General features: G+C 34.1%; 1 protein-coding gene across 3 annotated transcripts in view; it reads left to right on the top strand.

Annotated features, from left to right (window-relative positions):
* The window catches only part of Fmn2 (formin 2), a 336,378-nt gene that overhangs the window by 206,595 nt on the left and 104,044 nt on the right, over positions 1-25,739 (top strand). For all 3 annotated transcript variants that reach the window (XM_078023011.1, XM_078023010.1, XM_078023012.1), the window contains exons 9-13: positions 5,312-5,403; positions 5,562-5,691; positions 6,742-6,888; positions 9,843-9,902; positions 10,060-10,180. In XM_078023011.1, coding sequence (XP_077879137.1) covers positions 5,312-5,403; positions 5,562-5,691; positions 6,742-6,888; positions 9,843-9,902; positions 10,060-10,180 — 550 coding nt within the window. The remainder of the gene's footprint in view (positions 1-5,311; positions 5,404-5,561; positions 5,692-6,741; positions 6,889-9,842; positions 9,903-10,059; positions 10,181-25,739) is intronic.

Below are 25,739 nucleotides of genomic sequence, written 5' to 3'. Positions count from 1 at the left end.
TATTTATCCCAATTTGTTATACATGACAGCAGAATGCATTACAATTCATATTATACCTATAGAGCCCATTGTTTCATGTTTCTGGTTGTATACAAAGTAGAGTACCATTCATATCTTCATACATGTACTTAGGGTAATGATGTTCACCTCATTCCACTATCTTTCTTATCCCATTCCCCTCCCTTTTCCTCCATCCCCTTTGCCCTATCTAAAATTCCTCCATTCTTCCCTTCTCCCAATCCCCCTGCCATCTCAATTATGGATCAACATCCACGTATCAGAGAAAACATTTGGTATTTGCTTTTTTTAGATTGTCTGGCTTCGCTTAGCATAACATTCTCCATCTCCATCCATTTACCTAAAATGCCATGATTTTATTCTCTTTTAATGCTGAGTAATATCCCATTGTGTATATATGCACAGTTTCTTTATCCATTCATCTGAAGGGCATCTAGGTTGGTTCTACAATTTAGTTATTGTCCATCACACTATTTTATGACATGTATTTATTTGTCTGCCTCCTGTATGAACTTCCTGAATGCAGGAGCTGGAATTTTCTAGCTTTTGTTTTCTTCCACACCATAATAATAGGATTAGATAGCAAGAGAGCAATAGTAATTTGTCGAAGGTCCAAACTTGAAGCCTGTCTCATGTTCCTATTACCTAATATATATCCCCACCATGACATATCAGCTGGATCATTTTTCTGATATTGACTCCTATGATATTGTGGTGACGTTCCTTTCTAAAACATTTTCTGAGAAATAAAAGAGGGAGTCGTTTTGAATGAGGCACTTGACAATTATGATTCTTTAAAAAAACGCAACATACTATACTTTGAGTAGTAGTTTGGTTCTTCACAAATAGCTATTTTAAACCTTGCATCAAAAATATAGTCAACAAAATTACAGATACACCATTCTTCCACTATGGACCAGTCTTCATTTAAACAATGAATATTCATTGTACGTCTGAACTTTGTCTGAATGTTCCTTAGCCCATTTTCAGTGGCTATAACAAAACATCTGAGAACTAGGTAATTTATAAAGACAAATTATTTCTCACAGTTCTAGAAGCTGAGAAGTCTAAGAGCATGACACCAGCATCATGCCACATCATAATACGGCAGAGGGCAACAACACATGGTGAGGCAGCAAGCAAGCTAACTTAGGCCTTTTTCTTCTTGTAAAGCCTCTAATCCATGTAATCCCACAGGCTCAGGAGGCTGAGGCAGCAGGAGAATCACTAATTCAAGGCCAGGCTCAGCAATTTAATGAAGCACTAAATGACTTAGCCAGACCCTGGCTCAAAATAAAAAATAAAAATGGCTGGGAGTGTAGCTCAGTGGTAAAGTGCACTTGGGTTCAGTTTCCAATACATACATACATAAAGCAAACAAGCCACTAAAATCATTATTGGAGGTCCCACCCTATGACCTAATCTAATCCTAATTACCTCCCAATGGTTCTGCCTCCAAATTCCATAAACAAGAATTTGAGGATAAGTTTTCCAACATATAAACTGTTCTAGAAATACATTCAAGCCATAGTAGGGGTATACAGGCTACAAGGGGACTTCTGAGATATGCCAAGGTCACTTCTGAGATATACCAAGCTTTAATCATCTTTAAGATGATTAATATTTCCAAATGTGTGCATTCAGGTGTGCTACCACCATCTTTCTGCATATCAATCATTTCCATGGTTGTAATATGAAGAGAAATACATTTTCCTTAAGTAATTTGTTGAAGAAAGTCCAGGGTATGTACATATAATAATCCAATGGTGCTCGCTCTCTTCTCATGGGTGTGTGTTTGTGAAGTGATGATTCATACAGACTTGATCCTCATTATTTGTGGATTTCATATTGATAAATTCATCTACTCACTAAAATATGTTTGTAAGCCAGGTACAGTGGTGCACGCCTATAATTTCAGCAACTCAGGAGGCTCAGGCAGGAGGGCCACAAGTTTGAGGCCAGCCTCAGCAATGTAGTGAAGTCCAAGGCAACCTATCAAGAACTTGTCTATAAATAAAAGATAAAAATGGGCTAGAGATGTAGCCCATTGGATAAACTGCCCCTAGGTTCAATTCCAGAACCAAATAGAAAATATATTTATAACCTCAAAATCAATATCCCCGGAGGTTTTATGGTTATTTGAGGACATGCCCTGAAGCATTTGAGTCTCCTAAAGTGCATGTTCTCCGCTGAGGTCGAACAAGGCAACATTCTGCCTTCTTGTTTCAGCTCTCGTAGAGTAAACAAATATTCTTTCTGCAATCTATTTAGTGCCACGTTTTTTGCATTTTTGTGCTTTTGGTTAGTGATTTTGCTGGCTAAAATGGCTCCTAAAAATAGTGTTGAAGAGCTGTCTAGTGCTCTTAAGATAAGAATGCTGTGATGTGCCTTAGGGGAAAATTCTGTAAGTTAAACAGATTTGTTCAGGCATGAATTACGGTGCTGTTGGCTGTTACGTTCAGCATTAATGAATCAATAGTATATATTTCAAAAAGCTTCTTTGAACCTACAGAAGGTTACATTCATTGGATCAGTTGATGAAAAACGAGGCTCACCGGAAACCTGGGTTTCCCCCAGGAGTCCTGGTTCAGTGTTTGCTCATTCATCATTGTCATGGTTTGGACGTGGTTGGAGTGTGTTTCCCAGAGCTTCATGTGTTGGAAGCTTGTGGTGGTGTGGGAGGTGATAGAAGTTTTAAGAGGTGGAGCCTGGTGAGAGGACCTTAGATCCTTGAGGGCACTGTCCTCAGAAAGAATTGGAATAGTTCTCCTAGAAATCCTTGACTCTCATGGGACCCTTGAGCTCTCTTAAGGGGAGCAATTTATAAGAATGAGGTGGACTCCCAAACCACTTTTTTCCTTTTATTTAGAGATGTGATTCCCCATTTACTGTGGGGCCCTCTTCAAAGCCTGTGCCATGCTGTTTGGACGTTCAGATTTTAAAACTGTGATCTAAATAAACCTCTTTTCTTTATAAAGGTAGCCTTCTTTAGGTATTTCATTATAGCAGTGAAAATGGACTAATGTAAGTGTTAGTACCATGAAAGAGAATTTATTCTCTCTGTGTGTGTGTGTGTGTGTATATGTGTGTGTGTGAGAGAGAGAGAGAGAGAGAGATTGATTGGTTGATTACCTTATCTAAGCTCCAGAAAGGAAAGCAAATAGAAGGTACTGCATCATGTTTATACAATTGTTGAGAAGAAAAAAGGTTATGGGACATGGATAAATGTTCCATGGATAAATGTTCCCTCTGTAGCCATACAAAATACTGACAGTCCAGAGCAGCTTTGTTTCTTTCTGAAGTGAGCAAAAATGATCTCTTTTGTTATAGTTTGGAAAAGGTCTATTTCTTTGTAAAGTGCAAGGTATAAATGGCTGTGCAACTAGTAATTCACACCTGCTCAATAGTTTGGGATGTGAATATAATACTAACAGAAAGTCACTTTGCTGGGAAGGCATTGAGGAATTTTATTTTTTCTTTTATAACTTCAATTATTCTGATTTACCTTGGCCATCTTTTCTCTCTGGTTGCTGTCCTTAAGGTTTTTGTTGGTTGGATACAGGGAAAGTTGCTAGACCTGTGGAGTGGATTTCTTGTCATTCAGCTCCATGTACCAGCACATAGCTAGGTTAGGTCCTTGTCAAGTTCAAGAAACAAAATCAAATAAAAAAATATAAGTATTTCACCAGATTGTATCATGTTAGATGAGATTTTAGGTATAGAATAAGGTTGGGCTTGGAAAAAGCAAGGGAACAACTGCTTGGATTAAAAACTCCCATTTCTTTTAAAGGAGTTATTTGAATTGTAAATCTTTCTGCACCCTATTCAGGTGTGGACTTGTGTATCCTGCGGTAACTCTTGCCTTGTCAGTATTCTTAGCTTTAATATCCTTTTATAATTTTACCTTGTTCTTTAGTTTGCTAGTAAGATGGATATTGTCATTTTCAAAAGGTCATTTTGTAATGTGACTTTAAGTGACATCCTCATGGTGTCTGTGAGACTGACTCCAGGAAGTAAATCAGGCAATATTACTCCCAGTAAATGGGGACAAAGTAACATTACATTACTTTGCAACTGAAATTCTGAAAAAAAAAAAAAAGTGATTCTTAGGTTTTGGAGTAGTCTGGGACATTTACAGAACCATTCACCTTCATCTTTGTATCCTTTTGCTGTATTACATTCCAAAGTAAAATGCATCACATTGTCAGAAAACCAACTTTTCTCTGGCCCATATGTCCTCAGTTATAAGAAACTTCTTTTGAGTTAACAAGTCTTCATTAATCCTACCAACTGCAAACCTGCATTTCAATATGATTAGTAAATGCAGAGCAGACTGCAGCTTTGTTTTGATGATGCCTACCTATTCCCTATAAATCTATTAAGACTTCATCTTCGACAACAGTTCTTGTCTGAGTTGCTCTTCTGTTTAAAAAAAAATTATAAGGAATATTAAGTTCTGAGAACTGGATTAAAACTCAGAATGTGGTAATATGTGATTACTCCTTAATGCATTTAGAAAATGTATTATTTGAACTCTTGAAACATCTTTGTTAGTTGAACAATAAAGACAAGAATACAAATAAAAATAATTCAAATGCTCTGTAAAAGAAAATAGATTTTGCTTCTTAATATACTATAAAGTCTTCTATCTTACAGTTAAAATGCAGATGATCCTCCTTCATTAAAAAACCAAATTTTTAGTTTGCCATTATAGAAGGTGAAAGAAGACACTTAGGAAGAAAATTAGCCTGGAGCTATTTTTTGTTTCAGAAAGGAAGTTCAGCAAAGGGATCAAAACCATTTATTTTTGTTACATGTCTTAATAATTTAATTGTACTTTTCTTTCCCCAAAATACAAAAACGAGTACACAATGATTGCAAAAGGATAAATAAGTTATAAAAACTTAAGGATCAAATTGCTTCCAAACTTAATTTGATTGATTTCTGAATAAGAAATATGATTTTTAAAATGACATTCTTGTGCTTTCTAGAGAGCATTATAAACAGCCACAATAACAAGAAAGGAAAACTATTGTTTTAAAGTATGCTTGAATGAATAAATGTTTTGCAGATCACTAATAGTCAATAACATTATTTGGGAGTTTGGGGGATGATCTGGTTTGTATTAAACATATTTACACTTTAAAATGCCTTGTGAATTAAGTCAAGTTTTACTACAAACATATGCTAAGAAATATGAAAATATGGAGCATTTTGCTCTATTAAGATCATCATTACCTAAGGGATACAATTGACCAGATTTTAAGAAACTGCTGGGCTTTTGTTTTTCCAGAGAGCTCAGTCAGATGAACTGGAAAAAATTGAAAAGCACGGCCGATCCTCCAAAGACAAGGAAAATGCCAAGTCTCTGGACAAACCTGAACAGTAAGCATGCCTTTGGGCGCTACAGAGGGCATCAAGGCCACAGTGGGTTCTTGCCATTTGGAAAAACAGCGTCTTGAGTATGTAATTGGATGAGATGAGGATAAACATCTGTTTATATGAATTATATTTTTCCTCTTAACTTGGCTTTATTTCCTTAGGTTCCTTTATGAACTGTCACTAATCCCCAACTTTTCAGAGCGAGTCTTTTGCATCCTGTTCCAGTCAACGTTTTCAGAAAGCATTTGCTCAATTCGTCGCAAACTGGAATTGCTACAGAAATTATGTGAGGTAGGTTCTGGTCCAAAGAGAACTAAGCTTGAGTCCTGATATTTAATTCTGTTCAGTCATGTTCATATTACAAAAAAAAGTTTTATTTACTCTAAGTCCTCATTAAATTGGAGGGATAGCAATCCCACAGACGGGAACATTTATGATTGAGCTTCAAGATCAAAGCACATGGTCAAATTGGCAAACAGGGCTGCAGGACCATGTTTCGAGAGTGTGGCCAGTATGTGCTGGCCACTGGAGAGCTTTCGTACGTCTGCTTTTGCCAAAACTGAATTTTTACTTCTTACGGTCCCTCTAGATAGCAGACTTCCAAGTGACTGTGACTTTAAGGCATAATATTTACTTCCCTTCATTGTTTTTTTGAATGGCCCCTCAACAAATTATTCATAAATATTCTAACCAAAAGATTTAGAGCAGCCATTTGATTTAACAGAAGATAAAAATTTCTTTGAAAATTAAGAATAAATATTTGGCAGAAATAACCAATATTAACTTTTTTTTTTGATTTTCAAAAATCAATAGTACTATTTTGTTCTAATTGTGGTAAATGCTTTTGAAAAGTGAAGAGACGTTATTAAAGACATTTTCAGAGGAAATGACATGAAAAATTAAAGAATGTTCCGAAAGAAGTGAGTGTATACTCATTTGGAAATGAATCTTTATAATTTTCCTTTTTGGTTTTCCACAATTTATGCCAAAAAATATAATATCATTTTAGACATAGATACGATTAGGGTGATGATGATGATATTTTGTAGTAGTTCACGTTACAGCCATATATGTTTTTCTTGCAATTACATCACAGAAAAGGCCTAGATTGACATCTCTCAACTTACAAAAGCTTATCTGAATGCTTGTGGGCACAAGCATTTTAACTTTTTAAAGTTAACTTCAGAGAAACTGCTCTTAAAATAAGCATAGTAATGAAGAAGGACAAAGTTTGGTTGTGACCCAAAACTATTACTATAATGTTAATAGTTAGCATTGATTTCTGGTGTTTCAAGTAAAACTTTGTTTAAGAAAAACTTTGTTCTTTATCCTGTTTTACAGACATTAAAAAATGGCCCAGGGGTTATGCAGGTTCTAGGTTTGGTTCTTGCCTTTGGCAACTACATGAATGGTGGAAATAAAACTCGGGGACAGGCAGATGGCTTTGGATTAGACATTCTCCCAAAGCTGAAAGATGTCAAAAGCAGTGTAAGTATTTTGTATTAATGAATGTAGGCAAATTGAGGATATTCTGTTTGACATTTTGTTTGGTAATAGGTTTGACTGTAAATCAGTTGTAACAAATATTTCTTTATGTTCCAAGATCAAATGTTCCTTTATATTCTGAGCTAGATAAAAGTAAACCACAGGATATTTGCAATTTACATGAATAATGATGTCCCCCCAAGTGAATAATTTTGAATTCTATGTCTAATGGATACCTATAATATTTTAAATAAAAGTAATTATTATTTTCAGTCTATCATTACCAAGTCTGCTAGTATTTATCTTTTGGGAATACAAGGACTAATCATTTTGAATGAATTAGATGTCTACTTGTTATTTTATTCTTCTCCATATAAGGCAAAAGAGGTCAACAGCTAACATTTTGAAAGCAAAACAAAGATGAAGGAAGCAATTTATAAATAAAATATAAAAGATGATCCTGCTTTTCTACATATTATTTTCTTCTTCATACTCATGTGCATGGGAATGTCTAAGTCCCTTTGCAAATCTAGTTTTTTAAATACATTTCTACAGATGTTTGTTTAAAATTAATATCTAAGAGATTGTAAGAGTGCCAGTGGAAATATAAGGTTAGGGATGATGGTCAGCGTCACAGACTAAAGTCTGATTTGGTAAACTTAGAAAATAAAGAGTTATGTTTCTCTGATAAAAGAATCACTACACAGAACATTATGATGAAGGAAATTATGAACACATTTCTAAAATACTCAGTTTAAGTAAACAATTGGCTTCTAGAACTGAAAATGTATGGATTGTCCTTCTTGGATAATGCAGTTATCTTTCTCATAAGAAAGAGACATTTTTGGTCTCTTTCATCAAAATTTTGTTTATTCGTTCATTCACAAATGTATATATGTATATATTTATCCACCATCTTTCATTGAGTGTCTATGAAATGCCAGACAGTATACTTTCCCAAAATTAAATAGCACATAGTTCTTTCTTGGCATAATTTTTTGTGATTTTTGTGGTTATTGAAATAACCATATGTATTTCAAATGCTATTATATATGTATGAGAAACATTTTATAGGAATGTATAGACTTAATAAATCACATTTATTAAAAAAAATCAGTTTCCTAAACATGTTTTCAAATATTTCTTAGTAACTGCTTATTAAATTGAAACAACTTTCTCAAATAACATTGAAATATAAACACATCAACAACATTCAGTTTATCAAAATGGATCCGAAATACACTGTGGTAATCCTAATTATAGGTGAACAGTGATTATTTATGGTTTTTTGTATTTGTTTACATCTTTGTTTCAATTCTTTGTTAAGTTAAATCGTATTAATTTAAATAATTATGGAATAATCTAGGATAAAAATAAAATACTGAATCAAGAAGCAAATACTATTAAATAATTTCACATGCCCTCCGAAAAGCTATGCAAAGTCTTCCTGAATTGGTCTTTCTCTTTAAAATGAATATAACTGTAACTACTCCTCAGTAACCATGGACAGAACTATTACTTAGATCACTCAGAATTTTCCCTCGGTATGCCTACCAGCAGACTTTTAACAAATGTTTCAGTAATGGATGCATGAGCTGCTGTTCAATTGATTTACAAGTTAGAAGAAAGGTGGCTTAAATCATTTTCCAAGCAAATCTTAATTAGGGAAGCCTTTAATAGATATATTACTATCTCATGTCAAACTCAATTATGAAGAAGGGTTGCTCTTTTTATAAACAGAGGAAAAATCACAGCTTTATCTGTTAACAGAAAAACTATCCAATTAAACTGTACAAAGTTTACTTGAGAAGTAAAAGTTCTAGAACAAGGCAGCATTCCAGACCAAAGATGGTACAGGAGGCACCAGACCTCCACATGTGCAGGTTATGTTTATAATCACTGAAAAGTAAGTGACATACAGAAACAACCTGATTGACAACAGTTGGCATTTGCATTATATGGCCTTATTTGGGCAGCTTTCAGCCTGTGATTGAATAAAAGTTCAGCTATCATTGAGACTCGGTTGCTTGATTATTAGGGTATTTATATTCAAGTTAGGTGAAAATTTGTGTATACATCAAACTAAGCTTCAGTTCATTATGTAACGAGGCCACTGTGGGTCCAACTTTGTCACTCAAGTATGGAGACAAATTAGGCCAAACTTATTTCAGTTTAACAGGTTGAACATTTCATAGAAATTAGTTTGTATCATAGGTTTTCATTTTAAAAATATGTGTATATACACACATATTCATAAATACATACACATACACACATATCTGGTCTCTCAAACTCAAATTATCTGCTAACTTGGAGCAAACCAAAAAGTTAATTAAAATTTAATACCTCTTAATGTGCTAGAAAGGAAGTGAAAGCTGTTTTTCCATACTGTTAGATGGGAAGAAATTTTACATTTTTGAAAAATATAGTACTGCACACATTATATTATTTAAAGCTGCATGAGTATTAATCCCTCAATCTCAGTTGCTGATATAACAAATTATAATATGTGTTTACATTTTAAAAGCTCCCATTTACCTGAAATGATACTTTTCTATTTTCAGGTCACACTTAGAGTTGGAGTAGTATCTGCCAGTCCAACTAGATAGAAAAGCTAGCAATATTTAATCATTTCATTTATGGTAGTAATTGTAAAACATAAAAATAATGAACAAAACTTCATAGTAAGATTATTAAATAAATAACATAAAAGTTGAACTAAATTTATGATCGATGAGTGTAAAAATAGGAAAGTATTTATAGTTATGACTGCCCTTTAACAGCTCTGCTTCCACTTGAGGCATAACTCTTTAGATACAATTAGTGTGGCAATTAAAAATGTAAAATTTTAATCTTGTCATGTACTTTTGTGGGTCCACTGCAGTTTGTTTTATTTAATACTATGTATTTAATAATTTATAAAATATATTGTTACTTACTTTGATCTTTCTGCCTAGGACAATAGCAGAAGCCTTCTCTCATATATTGTTTCATATTATCTTCGAAATTTTGATGAGGTAAGTTCATTTTTACATATATTATTTTTTTTGTTCTTTCTTTAGGTGATTTGGCAGTGTTTTTTGATGTTTTGCTTTTGTTTTTACCTTTGCTGCTGTTGCGTAATTTTTATTTCTATCAATGCTGATTTGTTTAAAAGTAATGTTTGCTCTTTAGGATGCCGGAAAAGAACAGTGTGTCTTTCCACTGCCAGAACCACAGGACCTTTTTCAGGCCTCACAGATGAAGTTTGAAGATTTTCAAAAAGATCTCAGAAAACTGAAGAAAGACTTAAAAGGTAACTTATAATTTTGAACTTATATGTTTTATTTATGCTTTTTTTTAATGAGAAAGGTAGTGTTCTCAATGGTTTTCAGGGAAGTAAATTAATCTTTTGTAGCCTTGTAAGAACATAATTTTAGGGGTATGTGGCAATAGAAAAATTTTGTCAATTTTTTTTTGTTTGTTTAGAAAGTTGAGTTGAAAATTTAGATAATTAGTAGTATCTTGGTTATTTGAATAACCATCAGGATCAGGTTTGCATCTCATTTTATTTTATAGCCAAGAGCATTTGCTGCATGATATTCATGTCATGGTTGGACACAGATTATATCATTGTTAAAAGATAAATGGTCCCTACTCACACTTCCTTAGTATACTTGCCTAAGGTTTTGTGCTTTGTGAACTTTCCTGGAAACAGAGTATCTTATTATATATATACACGTGTGTGTGTGTGTGTGTGTGTGTGTGTGTGTGTGTGTGTGTGTGTGTGTGTTTGTGTGGTCACAAAACACAGAGGCATACTATTTTATTTTCAATCAAGAATGATTTCAGCTTTTTCAGAATCTCATTGAAGTGATCTTTCACCTCTTGAAACATATCCCTGATTTCACTCCTTACCTCATCCTTTATATTGTGGATCAGTTTAACTGTGTACATTCTACACTCCTCTGATATTTCTTCTACTGTGTTTTCAATGTGTTCTACTATTGGAGCATCTTGGTTTGTTTGGGGCATTTTGTTTTCTTGTTTTTTCATAGTTGTTTGTGTTTCTGCCCATTTAACAGTGTGGATATGAGGCAGTACAATTTCAACCTAAGTCATTTTGAAGAGGGATAGTCTAAAATTCCTCAAATTTCTAATTTTAAGTAATATTTACACTGAAGCAATTAGTTTGTAAATTTTTTTTTCTGAATATGATCCCTTTTTTTCTGTTTTTCATGAGGTTACTCTTGTTATAGCGTTGAAATTGCCCCAGTTATCTATTTAAGCCATTTATAGCTATTAAATATAGAAAGGGAGTGAATAAATATATGTGAGATTTTCATTTGACATTGTATTACAAGATGCAAATAAGAGGCCTGGTAATCCCTGTTCAGAGCCAAAAATAGACACATAAATTTTGAAGAGACTCAATTCCATTTTTTTTTTTTAGAAACCCATCTGTAATCATGTTCTAGTAACAGATATTTTTATAAAAATTTCAGTTAACTTAACAAATTAATATAGTTTGCTTATAGTTCTTATGTATGCAAAATAATTCACACTGGGCAATTGCTGAGTGCTATGGGTGCACAAAGACTCAATCGTTGTTGAACAGGGCCGAAATTCTGTCACTTCCATAGCCTTCTTCAGCCTTTCATATAGGTACACATCAATTAAAGCCAAGAAAGATTACCTTAACTTCCTTTATTTTTATAATAATAACAACAATTTTAAAATTTGTTACACTTGTATAGTATTATGGCACTGTAACTTCTTAAGCCAGTAGTGGTGGCACAGGCCTATAATCTCAATGATTTAGGAGGCTGAAGCAGAAGTACAGCAGTTTCCAAGCAAGTCTCAATAATTTAGAGAGGCTCTAAAGCAATTTAGTGAGACCCTGTGTCAAAATTTAAAAGACATAAGGGAATAGATATAGCTCAGTGTTGAAGTACCCTTGGGTTCAATCCCTAGTACCTCCCACCCCCAAAAGAGTAAATTCTTAAACTGATAGAAAATAAAACCTTTCTTTCTATAGAATTTATCCAATTCATCATGCTTCAAAAGTATGATGGATATTAGATAGAGTTACTTATGAAATTTTACACACACACACACACACACACACACCACTGATGTGGTGATAGGGTGTTTCTAGGGATATAGAAAATACTTCATACTCTTATCAACAAGTCAGTCTTGCAAGATAGGATGTAACTTTTGCAGTAATTTGATGGATGAGAGGAATAATGACTTTATTTATTCCCAGGGGTTGTATAGTTGCTTCGGTTGGTACCTCCCTTTGGAATACCCCATTTTCTATTAGTATCTACATGCCTTCTTTCTACAGGTATTAAATACACATGTAATCATGAACATGGCAAATTCTCATGAGGCCTGGAGCTAACCTGAAAGTGCTAATAACCCTAGATGATTGACTTCAGAAAGATGAGCAGCCCAGTGCCACTGAATACCATTTCCTTTTGTGCTTTCTTGAACAATGTGGTAGCTACAAAAGATAAAATACTGAAGGAGCATCTTAGCAATTTTTAATTGCCTCAGAAGGTTAAGGAGATGATTTTAACCACGAGGGTTTATACTTTATGTAGAGAAATGAGGAAATTGAAACTCCCATACACTCCATTACCAACTATAACATTTGGTAGCTCAGTATCTCTCCCACTTGTCTATGGGTTGTAGAAGTCTGATGCCACAGAAGTGGGAAAGTTCATGACCAAATGACTCCAAAAACTGCTGGATTATGTTAAATTTGAAAGGAATCCACAGTACTCTCCAAAAGAAGGGTTTGCAGTAGTTCTCCAATTTATTTGACCACAGAGTACTTTTTTCACAGAATGTGTGATAGGTTCTGCGGTTGGTAGAACACATTTTAACACATTTTGAGAGACCTGGGTCTGTGTTAATAACAGAAGCATGCACTTGCCTCTGAAGAGCTTGCAGTGAAGGAGGGGAAATGAAACTTTAGTTTGTGAAGTAATGTAATCATATATTACTGTTCTTATGAAATGAGATCAGCTTGGAGAGCTATTTACCAGGCTGTCAAACTCTGAGAATTAAAAATGACAAAAATCATAATTTACTTCATGTTTTGATTTTCAAAAATTCAGGTCTTTTAATAGAAAATAAGATGTTTGAAGACGAAACATCTTGTGAGAAAGGAAATCTTGTGAGACAAAATTTAAATCTAATTTCTGGGAAATTAGGATTTATCAGGAATAAAGCCATTCACATCATTTGACCAATGTAGCCTGTCAAAAGTGATTAGAATTTATTTAAGAATACTTAAACAGCCTGACCATATTTTTAGAGGCAATTTGTTTTTAAGTAGGTTTAGAAAATGGGGTAATGGCTGAACACAGTGGTTTACACCTATAATTCCAGCAACTCAGTAGGCTGAGGCAGAAGGATCACAAGTTCAAGGTCAGCCTGGGCAACTTAACATGACCCTGCCTCTAAATAAAAAAATGAAATAAAAAGACCTAAGATGTGATTAGTGAAGGCACTCATCTACTGGCACTATCATTCTGTTTCTGTTTAGAGATTTGATTTGTATTTCTCAGGAAAAGCTTAGAAACAATATGCTGTAGCTTGGATATTTTAATAAGACAACTGAATCTCATTCTGGTATTTTATGAAACATCCACTTATTTCTAAGATTTCCATAGCTCCTCAGGGTGCTTCCTGGCTTTTTGAACTCAGTGACATGTAGCTTGTAAAGCAATCTGATCTGCTTTTGATCTCTTCTGGCTATCAGCAGCTTTTTTTGATATAGTCAGGCCAAATGATAGCTTCTGTTGCAGTGCCTTTGGGGGTTAAGAATTGTAGTGACTTAAACCCACTCAACATGGACATAGCATTGAGTAATTAAGTTACCAGTTAATGTTTTGCTGCAAGAATGTTTTTATGCATATTGTCTGTCTGTCTATCTCTCTCTCTCTTTCCCCCTCTCTCCCCCTCCCTCCCTCCCTCTCTCCCTCCCTCTTTCCCTCCCTCTCTCCCTTTCCCTCTTTCCCTCCTTCCCTCCCTCCTCCCCCCTATCTCCTGGACCTGCTCCCCCTTCTTGAAATAAATGCTTTATAAATTATCCTCTTTTTAAATTTAATTTAGTGTGTGCGTGTGTGTGTGTGTGTGTGTGTGTGTGTGTGTGTGTGTGTTTTCTGGGGATTAAACCCAGGGGCTATCTATCCCTGTGCTACATCCCTAGGTCTTTTTATTCCCCTCTTTTCATCTTATTCTCCCTCTCCCTACCATCCTGCCCCTATTACCTAACTTAAAAAATTGTTTAAAATTCATTAACTGAATCATCAGATTGAAACAATGTCTGTGTCCAGAGGCATACAGGGAAAAACAGTCTTTAAACATACTTGTATTATTAAAATTGTTAGTTTCTAGATATTGCATTTTAAATGGTAAAATGCTAATATTTTATTTTTTTCCTTATTTTTGAGAGAAGAAAAAAATAAGTATTTAGAAAACTGTTACATAGTCCTAGGGATTAAACCCAGGGCCTTGCATACAATAATCACATTCTTTACTATTGAGTTATAACCACTTAAAAATAAAATTTTAATATGATTTTAAAATTTGCATTAGTTTATGATGGGAACTTTAGGCAACACTGAAAAATATAAAGAAGAAAATATATTTATCTTTACTCCTACAGTCTAATGATAAATAATATTTATATTTTTGTATGTTTCTGTCTGGTGTTTTATTGCATGTGCATAAATTATACAATTGGGCCATGATATATATATAATTTTTGTTCACTTTATATTCTCTATAACAGGAGAGTTTATATTACTTATATTTGCATTCTGTTTTCTTTATGGGTTGTATGTTGTCTTGATACATTTTTCACTATTCTCTCCTTGCCTCCTTCAATAAAATTTTGGAAGCCATGTATAGTATTTCTATTTAATTTGTTGGTTCACTATAAATATTAATGTATTTTCTTAATTACACAAATTTTATAACATGATATTATATCATATATTTGTCTTTTCAAATAAGAGTTTTAGAACATTCCAACTAATGATTGAGCTCCTTCCATTTTCCTTTTCATGTTTTTCCAGACTTTTAGTACTGTCAATTCCTTAGAAATTGCTACTATATTATAATCAATAGGTGATCACCTTTATGAATATACTTAATCCATTATCATACTACGGTTGTCACATGTAATTTTTCCCCTTCTCAAGTAGTATTCTTTCTAAACAGGCTAGTGGATGTTAAACTATTTGTCCATTTAGTTGACTAAAAATTACATTTCTTTCTCTGTTGAGCCCATGCATAGAGCTGGATTTCCAGTAGTTAGGCTGGTTCCATTGCCCCCGTGTGTGCTCTCGCTACCACAGGCTCCCCAGAAGCTCAGCTCTCACTTTTCCTTCCATGTTCAGAGTCCAGAGTCCTCTTACTTCAATCCTATTTATTAACTTGGGTTTCTGTACTATTTTTGATCCAAGGAAATATTTACATTTTTGAGAACACATCATGTCTGTTTAGTTTCCTCTTTTTATGTTATCTTTCATTGCTATGTGTTTTCAGAAGAGGGAAAACGCAGTCCATGAATTCCTCATTCCATTTACTGGATGTCTGTATTCACTTTTACATCTTACATTTTTTTCTCACTGAAAATTGTAGCAGAAACATTTTCCCATGCCATTTAATATATTCCAAAAAACATTTAGGTTGGTTTCATAATAATCCATCTCATGACTGTGCCTTAATTTAGTGAGTAATTTGATTCTTGTAATGAATTAGTCTTTCCAGTTTTCATTACTCTTAAATTTATGTTCTGTGGATCATCCTATTCATAGTCTTTTAAAAAAAAATTATATCTCTGGATGTTTCCTTAATGTAGATTCTCAGATTTATGTGTACTATATCTGAGGGAATGAAAATTTTTTTCAGGCTATTAATATTAACAAAATTCTTATAGAAAGGTAATAATTTTAAGGGTAGATGGCTTCTTAATAAATAATAAAATTTATGATATTTAGAGCAGCAAGAAATTTGAGTCATTATAGTCCTTAACTATTATTCCATGATATTTATTAAGCTAATAGAAAATGAGAAATCAAAGTATTTGAACTATCTCATCATATACATAGAGTAACAATAGAACTAATGGTGTATAAATAACCACTATACAATATAAAATTTATATTTAATATATTTTATAATCAATAAAATGGATTTATATATTATACATATTACATTAAATATATTTACATTTATAATATATAAATATAGTATTTAATATTTAAAATTTGTATTAATAAGATATTGTCACTTCCTTTAGTGTTTGATAGCATGGAACTCTTCAGGGAGGGTTCAATGTTGAGTGTTTTTAGCTCTTAGCACCTGCCTCATGTGTTCTTGACTCAGTAACTGAATTTACAAAGTGACAACAAATGGATGATAAAGTCTCACATAACTAAAGCACAGGGCACTCAACAAAATAGAATGGGAAGATGTCCAGTCATCTTTGTAAAGGGCCTTTGAACTTGATTCTGTATTCATTACACTTAGCCATAGGAATATTTACTTTCACAATGATGTTATATACTCATACCTGTATTTTTGAAAGGCTATCCTGAGGAACTTGGGAGAGATGATGCCTAGCCAGTCAGAGATGTTGAGAGTATAAGTTATGTCTTTGTGGTAGGAATGAAGAGCAGAAAGAAATTTGTGAGTGTTTGAAAACACATTGTGTCTGGATTTGGTAATAACACAGGGTGGGAAGGAGGGTACAAGATGACTTTAATTATAGCTTGGATATCTAGAGGCAGGCTAAACCCTACAGAAAGGAATGGGGATGTAAAGGAATCAATAGCCAATAGTTTTGATTTTAGACAAGCTTAGGTGGTTCTTTAGAACAGAGGAAATCATGTCAAGAATGAAGTAAAGAATGAAGGTATTAGGATTGAGATGCCCACAATCATTTTATGACATTATAAATGTTTCAAGTTTGGTCAGGCTTCGACTTTTTTTTCATAATAATCCATCTTTTCACACAACCATTTCAGCATGCTTTTATACATTCATGTTTTGATTCAGTGTGCCTCACTTACTAACAGTGAGTCCTGTGGACTTTTTTATTGTCTAGACTGTTCCTACAAAAATCAGGAGCATCCTCAGTATAAGAAATGTACAATGTGGGCTGGGGTTGTGGCTCAGTGGTAGAGTGCTTGCCTCCCGTGTGTGAAGCACTGGGTTTGATTCTCAGCACCACATATAAACAAATAAATAAGTAAAGTCTATCAATAACTAATTTTAATTTTTTTAAAAAAAGAAATATACAATGTAAAAAAGTCCCTGTTAAGAAATACTTTAACTAGAATATAGGTAGGAACCAGAATATTTGAAATTACAATGTTGTTCAGATAGTGTATATAAAAGAGTAGAAGGGATGCTAACAGAATCAGACATTAGTTGTTGAGTTTTATTCTTTCTTTTTTTATATGGCATTTCTAGATGACTCCATCTTTGATATATATAAAACCAACATATGTGTGTATAACATATTTCTCAAAATTTCATTATTCTTATATTCTTATTTAATAAAATATAGCTATATTTTCACTGCATGCAATATTCTTTGTTGGAATTATCAAGTATATATCAAGCATGACTATAATGTAGGGAGCCTGATTCTGCTTAAGTCAATAAAGTTTATCCAAATATGTTCTCCTTAAAGCCAATTGAACTCAGAACTGGTATTTATTGAATTTATTGCCAAGATATTTTTCTTGATGCCTGGAGGGAAAAGATAAATGATAAATGGCCCTGTATTTAAATTATTCACCACATACATAGTTGAGAAGCCAAATATACAAACATAATTGCACTGTACTACAGTTACAACATTCAGAAAATAGGGACAAAAAGCAGAGTGGAAGGTAAGTCTGATTCTACCTAATTGGTTTGGGAAGGCTTGAGTTATATACTGCCATTAGAATTGAATCTCTGCAGTGCACACCTTCTGTGGAAGAATACTAATGAAAACACAGTGGTAGCTACATAATAGTGATTTGTAGAGATGCCTGAAAACATGTTAAGTGTGTGAATGTGTGAATGACTTTTCAAATTATACTGAGAATTTCATCTTAGGAAACACTAATGATTACCATTCTTTTAAAAAAATATTTAAAGTCAGAGAATGTGAAATACTGTCAAAGATGTAGACTAGTAAGAACTCTTTTACACTAATGACAAAAATATAAATCAATGCAATCTCCTGGGAAAATATTTGACAAAATCTCATTAAGTCTAGTGTGGCCATTTTCTCTGACCTAGTATTGGGCTCCCAGATATACATATATGTTGAAATATAAATTATGATATTTTCTTCCAAAGAACAGTGCAACTGATCAAATTGTATTTGCTTGCATTAAAATGTATAAATCTTGGGCTGGGGATGTGGCTCAAGTGGTAGCACGCTCGCCTGGCATGTGTGCGGCCCGGGTTCGATCCTCAGCACCACATACAAACAAAGATGTTGTGTCCGCCAAAATCTAAAAAATAAATATTAAAAAAATTCTCTCTTTCTTTTTCTCTCTCTCTCTCAAAAAAATATGTATAGATCTTATTAATACCATCTTAAAAAAAAGGAGAACATAAGAAAAATAAAAATAGTATGATTTCAGTCTTTAAAGTGTATGTATGAATATCTCTATCTATCTATCTATCTATCTATCTATCTATCTATCTATATAATAATTAGTTGTTTAGGGATCATGGGAGATGAGAAACATAAAATTTGAGGGCCTAAGGAGGAATGACATTGAGGAACACAGTGGTCCCTTCCAAATTGGTTCTGTTCTATTTCTTAGAAATTGAGTACATAGGTATACGTTTGAACTTATGTCTTCTGTGTGTTATATACATTCCTTTATGTATAGGAATTTTTAATAATTTAAGAAGAAAGGAAAATAGGAATATGTTTGATTTAGATTTGAAATTTAGTAAACTGGGTTACAGACAGCTGAGACTTCTCCATTCTTATGAAGGATTATATAAGTTACCAAATTGAAAAGTAAATATAATTCAAGAACATAAGAAATTTTATTAAAAGAACAAAGTATGTTTAAGAAGACTGCATGTTTGTAGATTTGTGGTGTTAATAATATAAAACCATTCTTGGGAAAAAGTCTAAAAAATTGCCATATGTTCTTGTTAATAATTCAAACAAATATTATTTATAAGCATATAGTAAAACTAATATTAAATACCAGTGCCAGAAAGCTATTGAGTACTGAGAGAAACAGAATCCATTATTTTGGTCACTATTTATATTAGTTCAGAGTGAAGTTCAAAAAAAAAAAAATCACATGATTTTAATAGAGGCCCTAATATGAGAAGGTAGTTTTAAAGCTAAAATACAATAAATCTTTATAACTGACATTTCTTATTTGACTCTTTCATTTTAAAAATGTTTATTTATGTTATTCTAAAGTGATCCCATTTTTTCCTCTTATAGCTCTAAAGTTAAGAATAAATAGAAAAGATTTATAATTTTTGGAGATATTTAAGCCCTACTATATCCTTTTCCAGGCAAGCATTTGTTTCTGTTTTCTCCCAACTTTGGTTCTCCGTAGCTTTTGAGACAACCCCATAAATGATTATATGCATTTCCAAAACTCAGAGAAGAAAAAAAAAATCAGAACAGGACTCATGGAAGATTCAGACCAGTATCTAGTGCAGTAGAAATGTATTTTACCTGCTTGATAGAACATTTCTGCTTGTAAATCCCCCCATCTTGTTTGCTTTTGGTAATAGATATTATGTTGTTGACTTGGTTATCCTCATGATTCTTTGTCATTCTCAAGCTTTTGCCACCTTTCTGTGCTGAATGTGGGCTTTGTGACACAAAGCATACAACCTTGCATGTATGTCTGTTGGAATTCATGATTTCTGATAAGCTCACTAATTTACCAAGGACACCTAAAATTCTTCTACTGTGTTCCCAAAGTTGGAACTTCACAGAAGTTAGTGCCATTTCTAATTAATGCAAGTAGAACAAAAATGACACCATGTATTAAGACACTCTAAAAACACATTAGGCCAGGCAGGGTGGCACATGCCTATAATCCCAGTGATTCAGGAGACTTGAGGCAGGAAGATCTCCAGTTCAAAGCCAGCCTCAGCAACTGTGAGGAGATAAGGAGCAACTGTGAGACCTTGTCTTTAAATAAAATGTAAAATAGGGCTGAGGATATGACTCAGTGGTTGAGTACCCCTGAGTTCATTCCCAGGTACACACCCCACCAAAAAACAAAAGCACATTAGCCCTTCCACCAAATCTTTTGGGTGCACCTTTTGCTTTCTTTGCGTTGCAGATGAAATAAGCAGGATTAGCAAGATTCAGGAATTTATCAAAGTCCCCAGGTAATCAGTGGTAAATACACAGTTCAAATCAAGTTCTACCATTTTCAATGTAGAGTCAATGTCTAGACTCTCAAGGTATGCAGCTTCTTCATTTGATCTTACAAAAATCCTTTCCATTTCCTCATGTAACTTAATAGAATATTAAATGATGTCTAGATTCTAGTTATTAATCCAGAAGAGTCCTACAACATTTGTTCACTTTCTATATAAATCTCCTCTTACTGGGAGGGAAATGTTAGAGATTATTACAACTGTGTTGATGAATTGCTTTGAATTCCTCAAATAGATTTAAACATGTCAAGAGTTACTATTCTTTTTTTCCTTTCAAGATATGTTTAGTAGACTTTGAAGTTTTCCCAAACTCTAAATCCATAAATCCCCTAATAAGTCCTTGACTTCGTTCCATTTCTTTCTGACACTTATTGTTCCTTTGAATGAGAGACTAGATGGTGCCTCCTTAAGCATTTCAACATCTCTGTGTACATTTCATATACTTATTTTCTCATAATTTATTCTTACCATTCTTTCCTACTCCTGCATCTGTTTCTCTTCCTTCTTTTATGTGGTTCTTTCCATACCTCCCCCTTCATTCTCTTTATGAATTTAAGAAATTCAAACTGACAAGACTTTTGAGTCCTGACACTTTGCTTTAAAGGTATCTTTTGTTAATTCTCCATTCATATGTCCAAGTTAGAGAATATTTCTACCCAGAGGTGGTCTGTTTTGAATTTCAATATATTAAGCACTGAACAAGATATTTCTCTATATCCTGAAAACAATTGCCTGGTAAGCGTTTTAGTCCTTGTGAAAAATATGTTTTATTACTAAGTATTTATTACTAAGTCTCAGTAACTAATTTTATGCCACAGTGGAATCCACTAACAAGACAGGATTCCTAAAGCAAATAGCAGTGGTGGTGGTATATCTGTTTCAGTTGGTGGATGTCAGTCATTGCATCCTAATTGTGTGGGGCCTTTACTAAACTTCTTTTTGTAGATGAACATTTACCATGTCACTCACTCATTCCAGTTCCCAGCATCAGTGTATATCACCATTGGGAGATATTAACAACTGATAGAGACAGTACTACTCCATAGATTTCTCAACAAGCAGCTTCTGGGGCAGTCACAGGTAGCAGCAATTCCACTACAAGGTATCCCTTAATGGCATTTTAGGGGACAGGCCATATGAAGCCAGGTAACTGGCCAGTAATACCAAGATTCTGCACCAATTTCAGTGGCATTTATACTGTTGATAAACATTAATTATCATATAGTCCTCTTAGGGAGGATTTTGCCATCTCCTGAAAAAAGTGTCAGGTGCTTTGCTTTGAATGAGTTCATACATGCTACATCATAGAATACATTGTAAAAAGTTTTAAATTTCATGGAAATCACTTTGTTTTCTATATGAAACAATATGCTATTTTATTTGTGGAATTTAATTTTAAACTATTTGTACAAATCCTAAATGGTTAAGCAACTTTTTAAAAAAAATTTATTTCCAGCACCTCAAAAAAAACCCCCAATTTTATTTATTCTAATTTATTATACATGACAGTAGAATGCATTTTGACACATCATACATAGATGCAGTATTTGGGGGAGGTGGCCAGGGCTTCAATATGGGATTCTTCTTCCTGCTTAGGAGGATGTAAGCCACCTAAGAAATTAAAGTCTAGAATAATTAGTAAAGAACAAAAAAACAAAGTCAAAAAGATAGTTTCAAAAGATGGAGCCCCTGATAGGTTTAGTCCACACATTGAGCTGGAGCTAGACAATTAGAAAATGGCTCCCTTGATTTATTTAAGAGGATACATCAAAGGCAGGGATAAGGTTTCGGGAGTGGAGTCTTGCTTCATGATGTCTTATAGTCAGCAGGTTGATTGGCATCATGGCAGGTCACACCTATCTCAGAGGGACTGTGTGACTATAGGAGGTTACCCTATCTTGGGTGCTGTGTGGGACCTTTGGCAGAGCTTGAGTAGGGCTCACAATGTGTCTGGGTAGTTAGCCAGAGGAAATGTCCACTGGAAGTTCCCAGATACCAGATTCTCCTATTCATCAGTCTGTGATACCAAGGTAGTCCACATACAGCCCACAGATGAGTATAACTTCTCATTCTTCTGGTTGTACATGATGTAGAGTTACACAGATCATGTAATCATATGTACACATAGGGTAATAATACCATTCATTCTGCTATTATTTCTACCCCCATACCCCCTTTCTTCCCTTCACCCCCCTTTGTCTAACCCAAAATACCTTTATCTTCCCTACCCCCCCATCCTTTATTGGGAATTAGCATCCACATATCAGAGAAAACATTTGGCCTTTGGTTCTTTGGGATTGGCTTATTTTGCTTAGCATATATTCTCCATTTCTATCAAATTACCAGCAAATGCCACAATTTCATTCTATTTTAAGGCTGAGTAATATTCCATTATGTATATATACCACAATTTCTTTAACCATTCATCTGTTGAAGGTTGGTTCCATAGTTCAACTATTATGAATTGAGATGGTTAAGCATCTTTTTAATCCTTTAGAATAGTATGGTTTTAGGGATGGACATAGTTGAAGACTGTTTTTATGACAGGTAAACTATTATAAGCAGGTTTGTTTGTAGTTGGTATATTTTGATTATTCTATGATGCCCCATCTCTCATCTTAAATATGGGTTAAAATAATGGAATAACAACCTTCTATAACAATCTTAGGAAAGTCAAATATTTTTACTTATTTGAAGAGTAGAGCTTCTAAATCATCTTTTAAAGTTTAAATGATATCTATTACTGACCAGTCTTTCCTGTCACCCTGAAGAATCCATCAAACCATCATTAAAGAGATACTTGCATCCTCAGCTTTAGAGTATTCAGAATCTTCAACTTATGCCAGATGTAAGTGAAAACTAAATTTTACACACTCTCTGAGACATAGTTGACTAGAGATCATCCAAGCCAGCCAATGTCCTCCACAATATCTATACATGCTGTGTCACCATCAATTATAAGGTGTCTCTTAAGTGAGATGTGTTGTAAGTAATTAGACTTTACTACCAGTAAAAGATGTTTTATATATATAAATATATAACTTATTCTGAGTTGTCTCTTTAAAAATGTTATTCTCACCATATGAAGCCTTGCTGTCAGTACTTTTTGAAATTTAGAGATAAGTACTCAGATTCCTATTTGTGTGGCATTACTAGACCAGTGGTGGTGGTACAATAGTAATAATAACTGAAGCCAACTATGTATGAGGTACTGTTCTATGTGCTAAAGCACACATAAGATCATTTGATCTCACAGCCCTATGGATTAGACACTGTTAGGTTCTCCATATTATGAATGAAGAAACTGATTTGCAAAGAGGCTGTGCACTAGGCAGTGATACACAACTAGGAAGTTAAAGAGCCAGGATTAAAATTCAGTCTCCAGGGGCAGGCTCTTTACTCTGAGGGCAAACTTTCCTGTTTGGTGCTACTTCTGTCAATAACAAGGATAATAACAACAATGGTTTAAACTTCTATCGTCCTCACTGTCCAAGTACTGATTCTGAGTACTTTATCTATGTTAACAAATTTATCCCTTACAGTAGCCCTAAAAGGCAGGTTCTCTTGTTATTTGTGTATTACAAATGAAGAATCCGAGGCACAAAAGAGCTAACTATGTTTTGCAAAGTCAAATATGTTTTATCTAATATGTTTTATCTACCTATAACCCACAGACTGGAATTGTTCATGGAAGTGCATTGTGTTTGAAAATATTATCAGTTGTATACGGAGGGTGATGAAAAAGTTCAGAGTTCTCTTATGGGAATGATTACTTAAACAGCAAAGCAAAAACATGTTAAATATATTGCTCTTTCAGTTTATAATTTTAAAAGTATCATGTGATGTTTTGATACATTTCCTCTTCCAACATTTCTTCATGGTAAAAACATTCAAAATCCTTTCTAATAATTTTTGGGATGCCCAGTACATCATTTTTATCTATTGTCACGCTGCTGTGCAACAGTGTCCCAGAACTTGTTTCTCCTGACTATAACTGAGTTACCTACAGATTAGTAGCCGTGACTCCCCCACCACTAGTAACTACCATTCTGCTCTAAACTTCTGTGAGATCAATATTTTTAGATTTCACATGAGTGAGATTGTCTGACATTCTCTTCTGTGGAAGGATATACTGGTGAAACATCTGTTGAAGAGTATGCTTTCATAAGCATTCAGTTTTATTTAGCTTTGTCATGAGACATAAACTTGTGAACTTAGAATATTGCAATGTGTGACAATGTCAAGACTTCCATCTCAAACTAAGGTATTAAGGGTTTTCTATGTGTGTGGCATCTCTGTCCTCTTTCATCATATTTGTGCGATAGGGAGCTATTTTGAGATTAATTAATAGACATCTAATTGTCAGGCATCTGATTTTTCTACAATCCATCATTCATACAGAATGGTCCAAAAATACTGTGTTTTTCTTAGTTTGCAGTTGTTCTTGTTGGTCTGTCACTGGCAAGACTAGACTGTTTTGAGTATTTTCTGTAAGTTATGAAAGACTTGTGTTCATTTATTTATTGTTGTTTCTATGACTCACAGCACACCTTTGCTAGGCAGTCAGTTCTGGAATTCTTGTGCTAATTAGCCAAGATGGTGACAGATTCCTGTCAGCTTCTGGGTTTTTTGATTCATTACTTCCCATTTCTTTCTCACACTATTCCAGTTTGTCTTTTGTCCCAAGTACTACTGAAACTATTGGTAACTGTTTGCCAAATTTAATGGACATTTTATGTCAACCCCTATCTTATTTGATGTCTCTGTTGCATCTGACTGACTCTTTTAAACTCATTATTCTGTTAGCTTCATTAGCCCCACTCACTTTTGATTCTTCTGTTAACGTCTATTAATTTGTTATAAGTCTCCTTATTCATGGCCTTCTCTCTCTCTCTCTCTCTCTTCACGAAAGTTGTTCTTCCTCAGTTATTCAGCCTTGATACCATACTCCTTTCTGTACATGCTTTAGCCTCAGGTGGTCTTATTCTTTCATTACTCAGATCTGCAAAATCACACATCGATGCTTGTTGGAAAACTACACCTGGATGTTCCACTGGCATCCTGATCCCAGTAAGTTCAAAACCAAGTTCATTTTCTTTCCTCTAAAAGTCACTCTGCTCCTACACCCTCTATCTCCATGCTACCCAAATTTTAAACTCTATTGGCATCCTTCCTTTACTCCTTCCTTCACTCCTCAGTGCACATTAGAATCACTTTGTGAACTTTTTTAATGAGTCTTAACCTTAGCCATTAAGTTTCAAAATAGCTCAGCTACAGCCCTGGCAGATGAATTCTGAAAACACACCCCAGGTGCTTCCGAAGTTCGCACCTTTGTGAAGGACCACTCATTTGCATTCTCATCAGTTGCCTAGCTCTGCTAATTTTAACCCCTAGATATTTCTGAATCTGTG

Source organism: Ictidomys tridecemlineatus, chromosome 10 (genome assembly GCF_052094955.1).
Source record: "Ictidomys tridecemlineatus isolate mIctTri1 chromosome 10, mIctTri1.hap1, whole genome shotgun sequence".
Taxonomy (NCBI): Eukaryota; Metazoa; Chordata; class Mammalia; order Rodentia; family Sciuridae; genus Ictidomys; species Ictidomys tridecemlineatus.
Note: the sequence above shows the minus strand (reverse complement) of the source record. Positions and strands in the feature narration are given on the sequence as shown.